General features: G+C 45.0%; 1 protein-coding gene across 2 annotated transcripts in view; it reads right to left on the reverse strand.

Annotated features, from left to right (window-relative positions):
• PSMF1 (proteasome (prosome, macropain) inhibitor subunit 1 (PI31)) overlaps nt 1-11,319 on the reverse strand; it is a 51,619-nt gene extending 40,300 nt beyond the window's left edge. The window contains exons 1-2 of one of the 2 annotated variants that reach the window (XM_008582750.1): nt 11,089-11,319; nt 6,404-6,556 (exon numbers count right to left, since the gene is read on the reverse strand). In XM_008582750.1, the coding sequence (XP_008580972.1) occupies nt 6,404-6,556; nt 11,089-11,217 (282 nt within the window). In that variant the 5' untranslated portion in view covers nt 11,218-11,319. Of the gene's footprint in view, nt 1-6,403; nt 6,557-10,955; nt 10,989-11,088 lie in introns of those variants that run through there. The other variant, XM_008582751.1, reaches the window with a different exon arrangement.
• Nucleotides 11,320-13,127: the final 1,808 nt, after the last annotated feature.

Raw genomic sequence — 13,127 nt, forward strand, 5'->3', positions numbered from 1 at the left:
TTGCCGAGGTGACAGAGCAAGTGTGATTACCACCTAAATTTACCTTAGTTCTTACACTTGAGTGCAGGGTGGTGTATGTTGGGTCTTCACCTTTTATTTTCACAGGAAACTCACTTTATTTGATATATTCTTACTTGATTTTGTTTCTCGATTTAACTCCAGCTTTTATCATATGACATTGAATCCAGACATATGGTCTGCTTCCACCATCTTGCAATGTGAAACCCCTGGGTCACTGTCACCACCCCCAGATGGACTTTGGACTTCCCGGCCTCAGAAACTGTAAGCAATAAGTTTCATTTTCTTAATAAATTACCCAGTTCCAAGTATTTTGTTATAGCAACACAAAATGGAATAATACAGAAAATTGGTACCAGAGAAGTGGGGTGTTGCTAATAACAAATACTTGAAAATGTGGAAGCAGCTTTGGAACTGGGTGTTAGGCAAAGGTTCGAGGAGTCTGGAGGACTCAGAAGAAGACAAAAAGATGAGGGGAAGTTTGGAATGTCTTAGAGACTGGTTACATGGTGGCAAGCAGAATGCTGATAGAAATATGGACTGTAAAGAACATCCTAAGGAGATCTCAGATAGAAATAAGAAGGAATTTATTGGAAACTGGGGCAAAGATCACCCTTACTATGAACTGGAAAAGAACTTGGCTGCATTGTGTCCATGCCCTAGGACTTTGTGAAAGTTGGAACTTAGGAGCTGTGAAGCAGAGTACTTGGTGGAAGAAATTTTTAAGCAGCAAAGCATTAAGGAAGCTGCATGGCTACTTGCAACAGCCTACACTGAGTTATGGTGGCAAAGGCAAGATGTAAAGCCAGAATTTAAAAGGGAAGCAGGGCGTAAAGATTTGGAAAATTTGCAGGCTGGCTATGTGGTAGAGAAGCAGAGAGCATTTTCAGAAGAAAAATCCAATGGTGCTAAGAAGATTAGCACAACAGAAAGGGATTATCAAGAGAAAGGGGAAAAGGCCCTGAAGGCATTGCAGAAGCCTCTGGGGCCAACCCTTCCATTACAGGCCCAAAAGCCTAGGGAGATAGAATGGTCTTGGGGAACAGGCCTGAGGCACACTCGACAGGCTCGCAGCCCAGGGCCACCTCGGGAAGCTGCTTCCAGCACCAGCACCCCAGCTGCTTTGGCTGCTTCAGCCATGACTAAATTGGCCCCAGGTGTAGCTGGACCTGCAGCTTTGGAAGATACAAGCTGGAAGCCTTGGTGGCGACCACGTGGTGCTAAGTCTTTAGGCTCACAGAATGCCAGAGCTGTGGAGGCTTGGGAGCCTCCACCTCAATTTCAAAGGATGTATGGAAAAGTCTGGGGGCCCAAGAAGAGATCTGTTGCAGGGGCAGAGTAACTGCAGACAACCTTCGCTAGAGCAATGCCAAGTGGAAACATGGGGTCAGAGTTGCAGCAGAGAAACCCTATCAGTGCCATGCCTAGTGGAGCCATGGGAGTGGTACTACCATAGAGGACCCAGACTTGTGGAGCTACCAGAGCAGAACGACAGCCTGGGAGAGGTGAAGTGTGGCTTTGAGCAGGAAAGCCATAGGAGCGGAGCGGCCCAAGGACTTGGGGACCCAACCTCCACACCAGCATGCAGAGGAGGTCGAACATGGAGTCAAGGTACCTGATTCACCAGCCTCGAGATTTAATGTGTGCCCTGCTGGGTTTCAGACTTGTTTGGGACCTGTTACACCTTTCTTTTGGCCTATTTTTCCCTTTTGGAATAGGAATATGTACCCTATGCTTGTCCCACCACTGTATCTTGGAAGTAGATAACTTGTATTGACTTCACAGATGGGCTTTTGAACTTTGGACTTTTCAGTTGAGACAAATTAAGACTTTGGGGATGAAATGAATGTATTTGCACGTGAAAAGGACATGAGTTTTGGGGAGCCAGGGATGGAATGTAATGGATTGAATTATGTCCCCCCAAAACTCAATGAAGCTTGAATTGTGTCCCACAAGTTTTATGTATTAGAAACTTAGCCCCCACTGTGATTGTTAACAAGGTGGGAACTCCTATTATGGTAATTGTAAGATGGGGCCTTGAAGAGGTGATTGGGTTGTAGGACCATGCAGTAATGGATGGATTAAAAATGGTGGTCAGGGGCGTGGTTCTAAGGGCTTTAAAAGAAGAGGAGAGTCTGTCTTGCTCTCTCTGCTTCCACCATCTTGCAATGTGAAACCCCTGGGTCACTGTCACCACCCCCAGATGGACTTTGGACTTCCCAGCCTCAGAAACTGTAAGCAATAAGTTTCATTTTCTTAATAAATTACCCAGTTCCAAGTATTTTGTTATAGCAACACAAAAAACAGGCTCGCAGCCCAGGGCCACCTCGGGAAGCTGCTTCCAGCACCAGCACCCCAGCTGCTTTGGCTGCTCCAGCCATGACTAAATTGGCCCCAGGTGTGGCTGGACCTGCAGCTTTGGAAGATACAAGCTGGAAGCCTTGGTGGCGACCACGTGGTGTTAAGTCTTTAGGCTCACAGAATGCCAGAGCTGTGGAGGCTTGGGAGCCTCCACCTCAATTTCAAAGGATGAATGGAAAAGTCTGGGGACCCAAGAAGAGATCTGTTGCAGGGGCAGAGTAACTGCAGACAACCTTCGCTAGAGCAATGCCAAGTGGAAACATGGGGTCAGAGTTGCAGCAGAGAAACCCTATCAGTGCCATGCCTAGTGGAGCCATGGGAGTGGGACTACCATAGAGGACCCAGACTTGTGGAGCTACCAGAGCAGAACGACAGCCTGGGAGAGGTGAAGTGTGACCTTTGAGCAGGAAAGCCATAGGAGCGGAGCTGCCCAAGGACTTGGGGACCCAACCTCCACACCAGCATGCAGACGAGGTCGAACATGGAATCAAGGTACCTGATTCACCAGCCTCGAGATTTAATGTGTGCCCTGCTGGGTTTCAGACTTGTTTGGGACCTGTTACACCTTCCTTTTGGCCTATTTTTCCCTTTTGGAATAGGAATATGTACCCTATGTTTGTCCCACCACTGTATCTTGGAAGTAGATAACTTGTATTGACTTCACAGATGGGCTTTTGAACTTTGGACTTTTGAGTTGAGACAAATTAAGACTTTGGGGATGAAATGAATGTATTTGCACGTGAAAAGGACATGAGTTTTGGGGGGCCAGGGATGGAATGTAATGTGTTGAATTATGTCCCCCCAAAACTCAATGAAGCTTGAATTGTGTCCCACAAGTTTTATGTATTAGAAACTTAGCCCCCACTGTGACTGTTAACAGGGTGGGGACTCCTATTATGGTAATTGTAAGATGGGGCCTTGAAGAGGTGATTGGGTTGTAGGACCATGCAGTAATGGATGGATTAAAAATGGTGGTCAGGGGCGTGGTTCTAAGGGCTTTAAAAGAAGAGGAGAGTCTGTCTTGCTCTCTCTGCTTCCACCATCTTGCAATGTGAAACCCCTGGGTCACTGTCACCACCCCCAGATGGACTTTGGACTTCCTGGCCTCAGAAACTGTAAGCAATAAGTTTCATTTTCTTAATAAATTACCCAGTTCCAAGTATTTTGTTATAGCAACACAAAATGGACTGATACACTTGCTAATGAGGATAGCAGCAGAAGCCACAGGGGTCACATCAGTGGCTGATTAAAAGGGGCACCAGGGCTGGCAGTACCAACCAGTACCTAAAGCTTGCAGGTGGTGGCAGCAGCAGTGGTTTCACTGGCATGGTTTGGAGTACTGTTCCTGGAAGCCCAGCTCTGAACCTGTTTCAATGAGCTAGCCTGGCTCTCTTAATAAACCCTTTCTGCTTAAACTAACCTGAGGGGTTTTTGTTGTTTGCAACTAAGAACACTGTCTGATACAAGATTTAAATGTTCACCAAAAGGGAAAGGGATAAATAAATTATAGTATGATGAATACTACAGAGTAGTTAAAATGAATAAGGCATATCTATATGTATTTCTATATCAAGACCTCCAAAACATACTGAGTGAAAAAAAGCAAGGTGCAGTATAATACATACAGCAGGATTTTTTTTAAGATCACTCATAAACAACCAAGACAGAACTTAGCAAAAAGAAAGTCAGTGTCCTCATGGCCCTTACAGGCCAGTGGGAGAATACAGACATTAAAGCAAAGCACAAATAAGTACATAATTACAACCTGTGGAGGATACTAAAATTAATAAGCACATGTATTTCACAGGGCCTAACTTATAGCTTAGTGGGGCCATAGCCCCTAGTTTTAGAAGGGCCACAGCCCTGTAGTTTAGGGTATAGCCTAACCTTTTAGTTATTGCACATAGAAATGCTAAGCTTGGGAAAAGCAGAAAACTTTCCCAGGACTAAAGTCCCTGTTGTAAATAAAAAATTGTAACACAGCAAAAAAAAAAAGAAAAGAAAAGAAAATAAACCAGACATATGAACCAAACTCACTGTGTTTGAACTTCAGACAAAAGTTCAAAAAACCACGACCTGGGGACCTCCTGTTAGTGTCACCTTCAGGTCAGTGGCTGATTAAAAGGGGCACCAGGGCTGGCAGTACCAGCCAGTACCTAAAGCTTGCGGGTGGTGGCAGCAGCAGTGGTTTCCCTGGCATGGTTTGGAGTACTGTTCCTGGAAGCCCAGCTCTGAACCTGTTTCAATGAGCTAGCCTGGTTCTCTTAATAAACCCTTTCTGCTTAAACTAACCTGAGGGGTTTTTGTTGTTTGCAACTAAGAACACTGTCTTTTTTTTTTTTGTCTTTTTTCGTGTCCGGCAATGGATCGCAACCCTCAGTGTCGCGCCCGTACCGGACCGGGACCGGCAACGGGATCGCAACCCTTGGTGTCGCGCCCGCACCTCGCTCAGCCAGTGAGCGGGAACCAGTCTGTATGTGGGATCCGAACCCTCGGCGGGAGCGCCGCCACGCTCCCAAGCAGCGCACTGTAGCAGTGCGCCACCGGGCCGGCCCAAGAACACTGTCTGATACAAGATTTAAATGTTCACCAAAAGGGAAAGGGATAAATAAATTATAGTATGATGAATACTACAGAGTAGTTAAAATGAATAAGGCATATCTATATGTATTTCTACGTCAAGACCTCCAAAACATATTGAGTGAAAAAAAGCAAGGTGCAGTATAATACATACAGCAGGATTTTTTTTAAGATCACTCATAAACAACCAAGACAAAACTTAACAAAAAGAAAGTCAGTGTCCTCATGGCCCTTACAGGCCAGGAGAATACAGACATTAAAGCAAAGCACAAATAAGTACATAATTACAACCTGTGGAGGATACTAAAATTAATAAGCACATGTATTTCACAGGGCCTAACTTATAGCTTAGTGGGGCCATAGCCCCTAGTTTTAGAAGGGCCACAGCCCTGTAGTTTAGGGTATAGCCTAACCTTTTAGTTATTGCACATAGAAATGCTAAGCTTGGGAAAAGCAGAAAACTTTCCCAGGACTAAAGTCCCTGTTGTAAATAAAAAAAATTGTAACACAGCAAAAATGCTTGTTCTAAGGGCAGTTGTCCTTGGTGCGGCTAAACCTAATGATGGGAAAGTATGTGAGCTAAAGGCTTCAAGGCTGCAGGTTGGGGGATGTTCCTCATCTTGCCTTTGGCTGTTTCTTTGAGTTCCTGGGTAACTAAGTGTTGCCATAACAATTATCTCATTGTTCTTTTTGTAACCACCTGTGTTCCTTTTCTGTAACTTTCTTGCCTGGACAATAAAAACGGAGAGAAAACCTAATTTGGGGTTATTCCTAGGAATTCTTCTCCCTTGAAGAAATCACTCCTGGGATTAACCCCTTCTGGGCTTCTCACCGCTCTGGAAAAATGGGCTTTGAGTAATCCTTTGCATCTCCATCACCCTGGGAGAGGTGACAACAACCTGTGGAAGTACCAGGCAGGAAAATAAAATAATGGAGTAGAGAGGTATAATTTAGATTTTTCTGGCAAGTGGGGGTGGATACTCAGGACTAAACTTTTTGAGGAAGTGAAAAATGAGAGGGAGTTAGCCAGGCTGAAGGTGCAGGGTGTGTGTGCATGAGGTGGTAGATGGTGGAGGGAAAGAGCTTTCCAGCACATCAAACGTAAGGTGTAAAGGCTTCAAGGCAGCAGAGAACTTGTCTTATTTAAGGAACTAAAGTAGCTCACTGGGGCTACAACAAGTTTTCTTCTCCTGTGTTGGCACTGAATGGGTTTACCCTATTTAACCATGTCCCTGTTGATAGAACATCCCCTCTAACAGCAGGCAGTGAACATCTTTGTGCATACCTGGGATCTCACCTCAGGATAAAGTTCCAGAAGTGAGACCACTGGATAAAGCCTTCATGAACATTTATGGCTTTTGATCCATACTATCAAATGGGTTTCAAAAGGGCCATGCCAATATCCACTCCCATCAGCAGACCCTTTTGTGTCTCAGAGACTCACCAGCACATTGATGATCATGCTGTTCTCCACGGTGACAGCTTTCACAAGGAGCTTTCTAGACCCGTCCTTAGACTCATACCGGAGGACATACAGATCTTTATTATTATTCCACCCAGCAGGAAGCAGTTCTGATTTCTTATCACTGGGACCAGGCTGAGAAGACACCAAGGTTGAGAGGAGAAAGATCATAACCTCAGGACATAGAGCTATAAAGGACCTTACAGATAATCTAATCCCACCTCCTCACTTCACATATGAAGACATGGAGGTCAAGAGAAGTGACTTGTCCAAGGTCACACAGCGAGTTAGAGGTCTAGGACCCAGGTCTCTGGACTCCTGTTCTACTGCTCTTTCCCCCAAATCTGGCTGCCTTTATGGCACAGCACTGGAACCCATTAAGAATCTGCAGCGTTGGTATAATAATCACCTCCTCTCTATCTCCCTGCCAAGAATAAGGCAAATCATCTCAAAGGACACTGTGAAATTCTAAAGCAGTGTTTTCAAAGTTTGAACACTGGGCCACCTGCAACAGAGTCACCAAAGTGACTTATGTAGGCCCCCCCCACCCCCAACTGACTGCAGTGGTTTAACAAGAATGATGAACAATTTTCATACATACATAAAATGTAGCATATGTACAAGATAAAAAAGAATTATAAAATGGACATCTATGTAGCTACCACCAGCTTATGAAACAACATCACCGATACTGCTAAAGCCTTAGGTAGCATACCCAATGAATCTCCCTCTTTCCCCCTCAAGGGTCACCATTACCCATATTTTTAAAAATTTCTTTACTTTTCCTTAGAGTTGTATTATTATACATACAACCATAAAAACATACTGTTTCAAATGTTTTTGAATGTTATAGAAATGGCATCACTTCTGTCACTGCCTTTTTTATTCAATATTGTTTCTAGAGAGTCAGCCATGTCAATGCATTTAACTATAGGTGATTCACATTCACAGCTATACAGCAGTCCATCATATGAATAGGCTGCAATTTACCCATTCACTTGTTGATGGAGATCAAGAATGTTCCCAGTTTGTTATGCTATTATAAACAATGCCACTATGAACATTCTTGTGCATATCTGGTACACATGTGGATGAATTTCTATTGAGTACTCATATGCCTGGCGGAAGAATTTTTAATTTATCAGATAATGTCAGATTGTTTTCCAAAGAAGTACTGATTTACACTCCCACTAGCAATGGAAGGGAGCTCCTGTTGCTCCAAGTGGTCAGCAACACTGCTATTGTCCAACTTCTCAATTCTTGCCAACGTGGTAGGTGTAAAATACATCTTATTGTGAGTTGTGGTGTCTTCCTTTCTTTTCTTTTTTAATAATCCTAGGACTTTCCTTTTACACATTAAAATTTGAGAAATAGTTCCCAAATTATTTCTACAGTAAAACTAATACAGTGATATCTAGGTGCAGAAAGATTTCTTAAACAAGATGCATAAAAGAAAAAAAAATGCTGCCTTTGAGATTGTTCATAATTTTAAGCTTCTGTTCAACAACAGACACTACAGGCAAAGTTAGAGGGCAGGTTAGGAAGAGATATTTGTCATGGCTTCAAATAAAAAAAGTTAATAACCAGCACATAAAGGGAATGCCTGGAAAATGAACAATAAAAGTTGGGAACTGAAAAAACTAGCAAATGTAAGAATAAGGAAAAGAGCAGCTAATAATGTATAAGAGTTGTTCAACTTTACTAGTGTTAATCAGAGAAGCACAAGTTGAAATAATGAAACACCAGATTACACCTGTGGGACCGATAGTCCCATTTTTCTATTTTTTGCCAGATGTTTACATGGGTGTGGAGAGAATGGGAACCTCCAGGCACTGCTGGTGGGCACTTAAACTTGTTGCTCCTTTGGGGAGCAATCTGGCAGTATTTAGTGCAATTAGGTGAGTCAATACCCCATGACCCCAAATCCCTAACTCCTGGAAGAAACCCTGTGTACAGACACATAAGGGATGTGACAAGAGATATTCATCACAGCCAAAGTGGAGGCAAGATGCAAAACATGCTTACAGTGAAATACTACATACCAGTAAAAAGGAACAAATTAGATCTAATTGTAGTATTAGAAAAAAAAGTAAAACATATAATTTAAAGAAAAGTTCAGAAAAAATGAGGTTTACAGCTCAGCATCATTTATGCAAAAAACTTAAAAAGCAGACAGAAAATACTACATAGCTTTTCATAGATGCATATTTATATTGCTCAACATGGAGCACACAAACTGGGAAGATCTGTATTCATGAGAATATGGAGGGAGGGAGTGGGACCAGAAATGAAGAACAATGTCAAAAGACAAAGGCCCAGCAATGTAGTACTCTACACGCACCAGGGACAGTGGGAGGCCATGAATCGAGAATTTCCGGCCTCTTTGTTTGGTCACCCCTGGTGCTCCAAGAATCTACTGGAGGAAGAAATCCCAAATAAAATTCAGGATGTCACATTGGCCTTAAAACCCAGCTGGAGGATAATAAAATTCATAGGCCTGAAGCAGAAAAACGAGTGACAAAAAATGAAAGTGAAACAAATCAAACCATTTTGTTAAGTGGGAAAGAGAAACTATCTCCTCACCCCAAACTGGGCAAATTTCCTATAACATGTTTGGTGTTGCTGATTTGAGGTTTACTTTGGAAGCCAGGAATTTGATGACATGCCTTATCTTTGTTCTGTCAAAGGCCTTTTAATTTATGTTCTGTCCACCATGTACAGCATTCAATCCACCAGAATTCTCTCTTGGAATATAGATTATTTGGTCTGCCAACCACCCCATTACCTTTGGCTTCCAGAGTAAGAGAGAAGCCCTGATGTAGGTGAGATTGATGCCTCTCACTGCAGTGTAACTGCAGAAAACAGAGGTGGGACTGATAAGAACAGGCCCTGAGTATACCAGGCTAAACATGCATTCAACTCTATGGCTGTGAGATCAAATATCAAGCATTCCAGAAAGCTACAGTTGGGAAGTAGCCAAAGCACACATGGTTGTGTACTTTTAACTTCCCCAGATGGATGAAAAAATCTAAGGCCTGAGAGGGGCTGAGAATTGTCCATGGTCACAGCAAGCCAGGCACAGAAGAGCTGAAAAGAACAGTAAGAACTGTTTTTTTTTTAATGAACAAAAAGGAACAATTTTTATTGTTCTTTTCCAGGCATCCCCTTTATGTACTGGTTATTAATTCTTTCTATTTGGAATTCAGAGCTCCTGGCTGCCCAGGCTACAGATAGAGAAGATTTTGCCAGCCAGGTCCACCAGATTGGCCCCAAAAGAGTAAAGATAACTGTCTTCTTAGGCAGTTAAAAATCCTGGGGCTGGAAGCATTCTTTAATGGTTTTGAGTTCACCCGAATGCCTCTGGTCTAAAATGCACCCAAAGAAATTCAAACAGATCATTTGGGGATTTTTCTCTCCATCATAATCCTCAGATTTCCCACAACGAAAGACAAAATTCTCTAACTTAAGTCTTTTGCTGTCTCTATCCCCTTGCCACCTGTACCACTTGACATAGCTCTAAAGTTCTCATGAGGAGTGGTGCTGACATCAAGAAAGAAATCCAAATTCAATTACTGAATTTTTGTTGAAGCCAATGGCTGTGCTGCTTTTCTAATCAAGTTATACTTACATAATTCCCCTGTACCAGAAGAGTCAAAAACCAAAGAGAAAACAGGCAATCTAGCTTTCTATTTAATTGTAGATATATTATATAGTGAGATACACACTCTTGGGACCTTCCTCTCCCTCCTATCACTCCCAGAAGGGTGGGGAGCAGGAGGTGGCTGGAGCGGAAACATAAACATCCTCTGAGCTTGGCAAGCACTACTGGTCCCAGCTGAGTCTGCTGGCTGAGGCTAGAAAACTAACCCCCCTCTTAAATAAACTAACAAGAAAGATGCCTCTCCAAATGCCTTCTACTCTGAACGAAAGTAGACTCAGCAGGAGTGAGAGGAGGACAAGTGCAATCCGAGCCCCAATACTCAGGTTTAGGAGAAAAGGCAGAGAAACAAAAATACACCACACTCTGCAATCCAAACACCCATCCCTCAGGTGGCACGCAAGATTTAGCGCTGGGGTAGACAGAGGGACAGTAGGCAATGCCTTCCAAAACCCCCATTCCCCAGGATCCTTGCCCTCCCCAAAGATGTCTGCAACCAACAACTTTTTTCTGGCCCGCAGGAGCACAACACATGGCACCCCATGGGTCAAAGCTCACCCCTGTACCCGTGCTTGGATCCAGATGTCTGCTGGAGGCTCCAGTGCAGTATGAGGGAAATATTGAGTGATTCCCCCCAACCCCACCCCGTGGCTGTGTGGTAAGGAGCGTAGAGGGGATCGGGTAGGTGAGGAGTGCTTTGGGCAGCTACACCCCTGTCTCGGTGACATGTCCACACAACCCATGCTTGAGAAAATACCAGGCTGTGTTGAAAACAGTTTCTGTCTTTGGGTTTCCAAATCAAGTTGTGCCATCTGGGTTGTGAGGGGCTCCGGACTGGGCTGGGACAGTTGAGCACACCCGACCCGCAAGCTTTACCATTGGTGTCATGAGCCCCAGGCCCCGGAATTGGGGGAGGAAAAACGTCAAGCGCTCTGGACCAAGCGTCCGGTCCTGTGGGTTTGGGCAGAAGACAGCTCCCCCCTCCACCGTGGCCGCCTCCGTGGTGTACCTGGTCGCCGATGCCCAAGCCGTAGTAGCCGTGTGTCACCACTTCCCAGTGCAGGAAGCAGACGAGCGCGTCCTGCGCGCTGGTGATGGCTGGCGCCGCCGACGCGAACAGTACCTCCAAGCCCGCCATGAGCGCCCCCGGCTTCTGCGGGCGAAGAAAGGGTAAAGCACAGTGAGTCGGCTCGACCCTCCCAGCACCTGTAACTCCGCTCCGCTCTTTCGCGGGTTCCGGCCAGTCTCCACCTGCGGCCAAAATGGAGACGCCGGGGGGGGTGGGGCATGGCCGCCGGAAGTAGTTCCGAATGCGGGTGCATCTGTGAGAGGCGCGCCGGGCTGGAAACGCTAGCGCGATACTTAAATGTTCCGCTTGGTAGTGTGGGTGCAGAGCGCGGCCCTTCAAAGCTGGAATCCCCGCCTACCCTGCAGCGAGCGTGACCATTACACGCAGGGCGTTGCGTGCTTGAGGAGAAGCCATTGAGCCACAGGCTCCCCATCCGCAAAATGGGTTGTGCCATGCTGGGGAAGAGGTTAGGGAATATGGCTAAAATAAATTCATAATAATTGTTACCACTATACAGTGCTTGCTACCTGCCACATTATACTAAATGCTTGTATTCATTTATTTAATCCTCACGACCCAACCTTATGAAGTTGGTAATATGGTAGTACCATTTTACAGATGAGGAAACTGAGACACGGAGGGATTATTTGGCCGAGATGACACAGCCAGCCAGTGAATGACAGAAGTGGTAATGGAACCTAGCAGTCTGTCTCCTAGGATAATATTTATTATTATTATTTTTTTTTTCCTTTTTTGTCTTTTTTTCGTGACCGGCAACGGATCGCAACCCTCAGTGTTGCGCCGGTCCCGGACCGGGACCGGCAACAGGATCGCAACCCTCGGTGTTGCTCCCGCACCTCGCTCAGCCAGTGAGCAGCCGGTCTGTATGTGGGATCCGAACCCTCGGCGGGAGTGCCACCGCGCTCCCAAGCAGCGCACTGTAGCAGTGAGCCACCGGGCCGGCCCCCTAGGATAATATTTATTGTTATTGTGTGCTACTTCCTTTGCTAAAATCTCTACATCAACCTCACAACAACTTTATGAGGTATGTTCTGGTATCATCCCCATTTTGCAGATGACAAAATGGCTCAGAGTTGAAGCCACTTCCCCAAGAAGATATAGCTGCTGACCACATAGCTGGAGCTCCTGACCCACTATCAAATCACCTTCAGGATTTTCCCCACCTATTACGTCTTCAGCAGGCTTATTGAAGCCAACTTATTGTTTTTATTCAGATAAATTTAGTTTCCTCACCCTAGTCAGCACCCTGGAGAAGCCACCCTCATCTCTCACTGAGACCCTCATCTCAGTCCAGCATCAGCTCTGAACTGCTCAACTCCATCCCTGTCTCCCTACAGTCTATTCTGCACTCTACACCCAGAGAGATTCTGTTAGAACACAGGTCAGATCATATCCCTCTGCTCAAAACCTCACAGGGTTCTCATAACACTCAAAGGAAAAGTGAAGTTTTCCCCATGGTCTGCAGGAACCTGCATATGGTATGCCCCCCAACCCACCCCACCCCACCAGCTCTGTACCTCTCTGATGTCATTTCCTCCAAATGTCATTTCATCCCCTGTTCTCATGGCCGCAGTAACCTTGGCTCTCCTCCTCTCTCACACCCACATCTGATCCAACAGCAAAGCTAGTCATTTCTGCCCTCAAAATATATTCTGAATCTCACCACCTTCCACCACCATCACTGCCTCCACCCAGGTCTGATCCTCCAGCATCTCATACTTGGATGTTAAAGTAGCTTCGTAATCAGTCTCCCTCTTCACATGTTCTGTTCTCTATGCCTTTGTATTCCTCTTTCTGGAATGCTCTTTTCCCAAATATCTGCATGGTTTGCTTCTTCATTTCAAGTGACTCCTCTCCGCCTCAACAGAGGGCTTTCCCGACTACTCTATCTAAAATAGCCTTCTCTACACTTTAACGTCATTACTCTGCTTTCTTTTCTACAAAGCATTAATCATAAT

The sequence above is a fragment of the Galeopterus variegatus genome, unplaced genomic scaffold (assembly GCF_000696425.1).
Source record: "Galeopterus variegatus unplaced genomic scaffold, G_variegatus-3.0.2 Scaffold2715, whole genome shotgun sequence".
Lineage (NCBI taxonomy): Eukaryota > Metazoa > Chordata > Mammalia > Dermoptera > Cynocephalidae > Galeopterus > Galeopterus variegatus.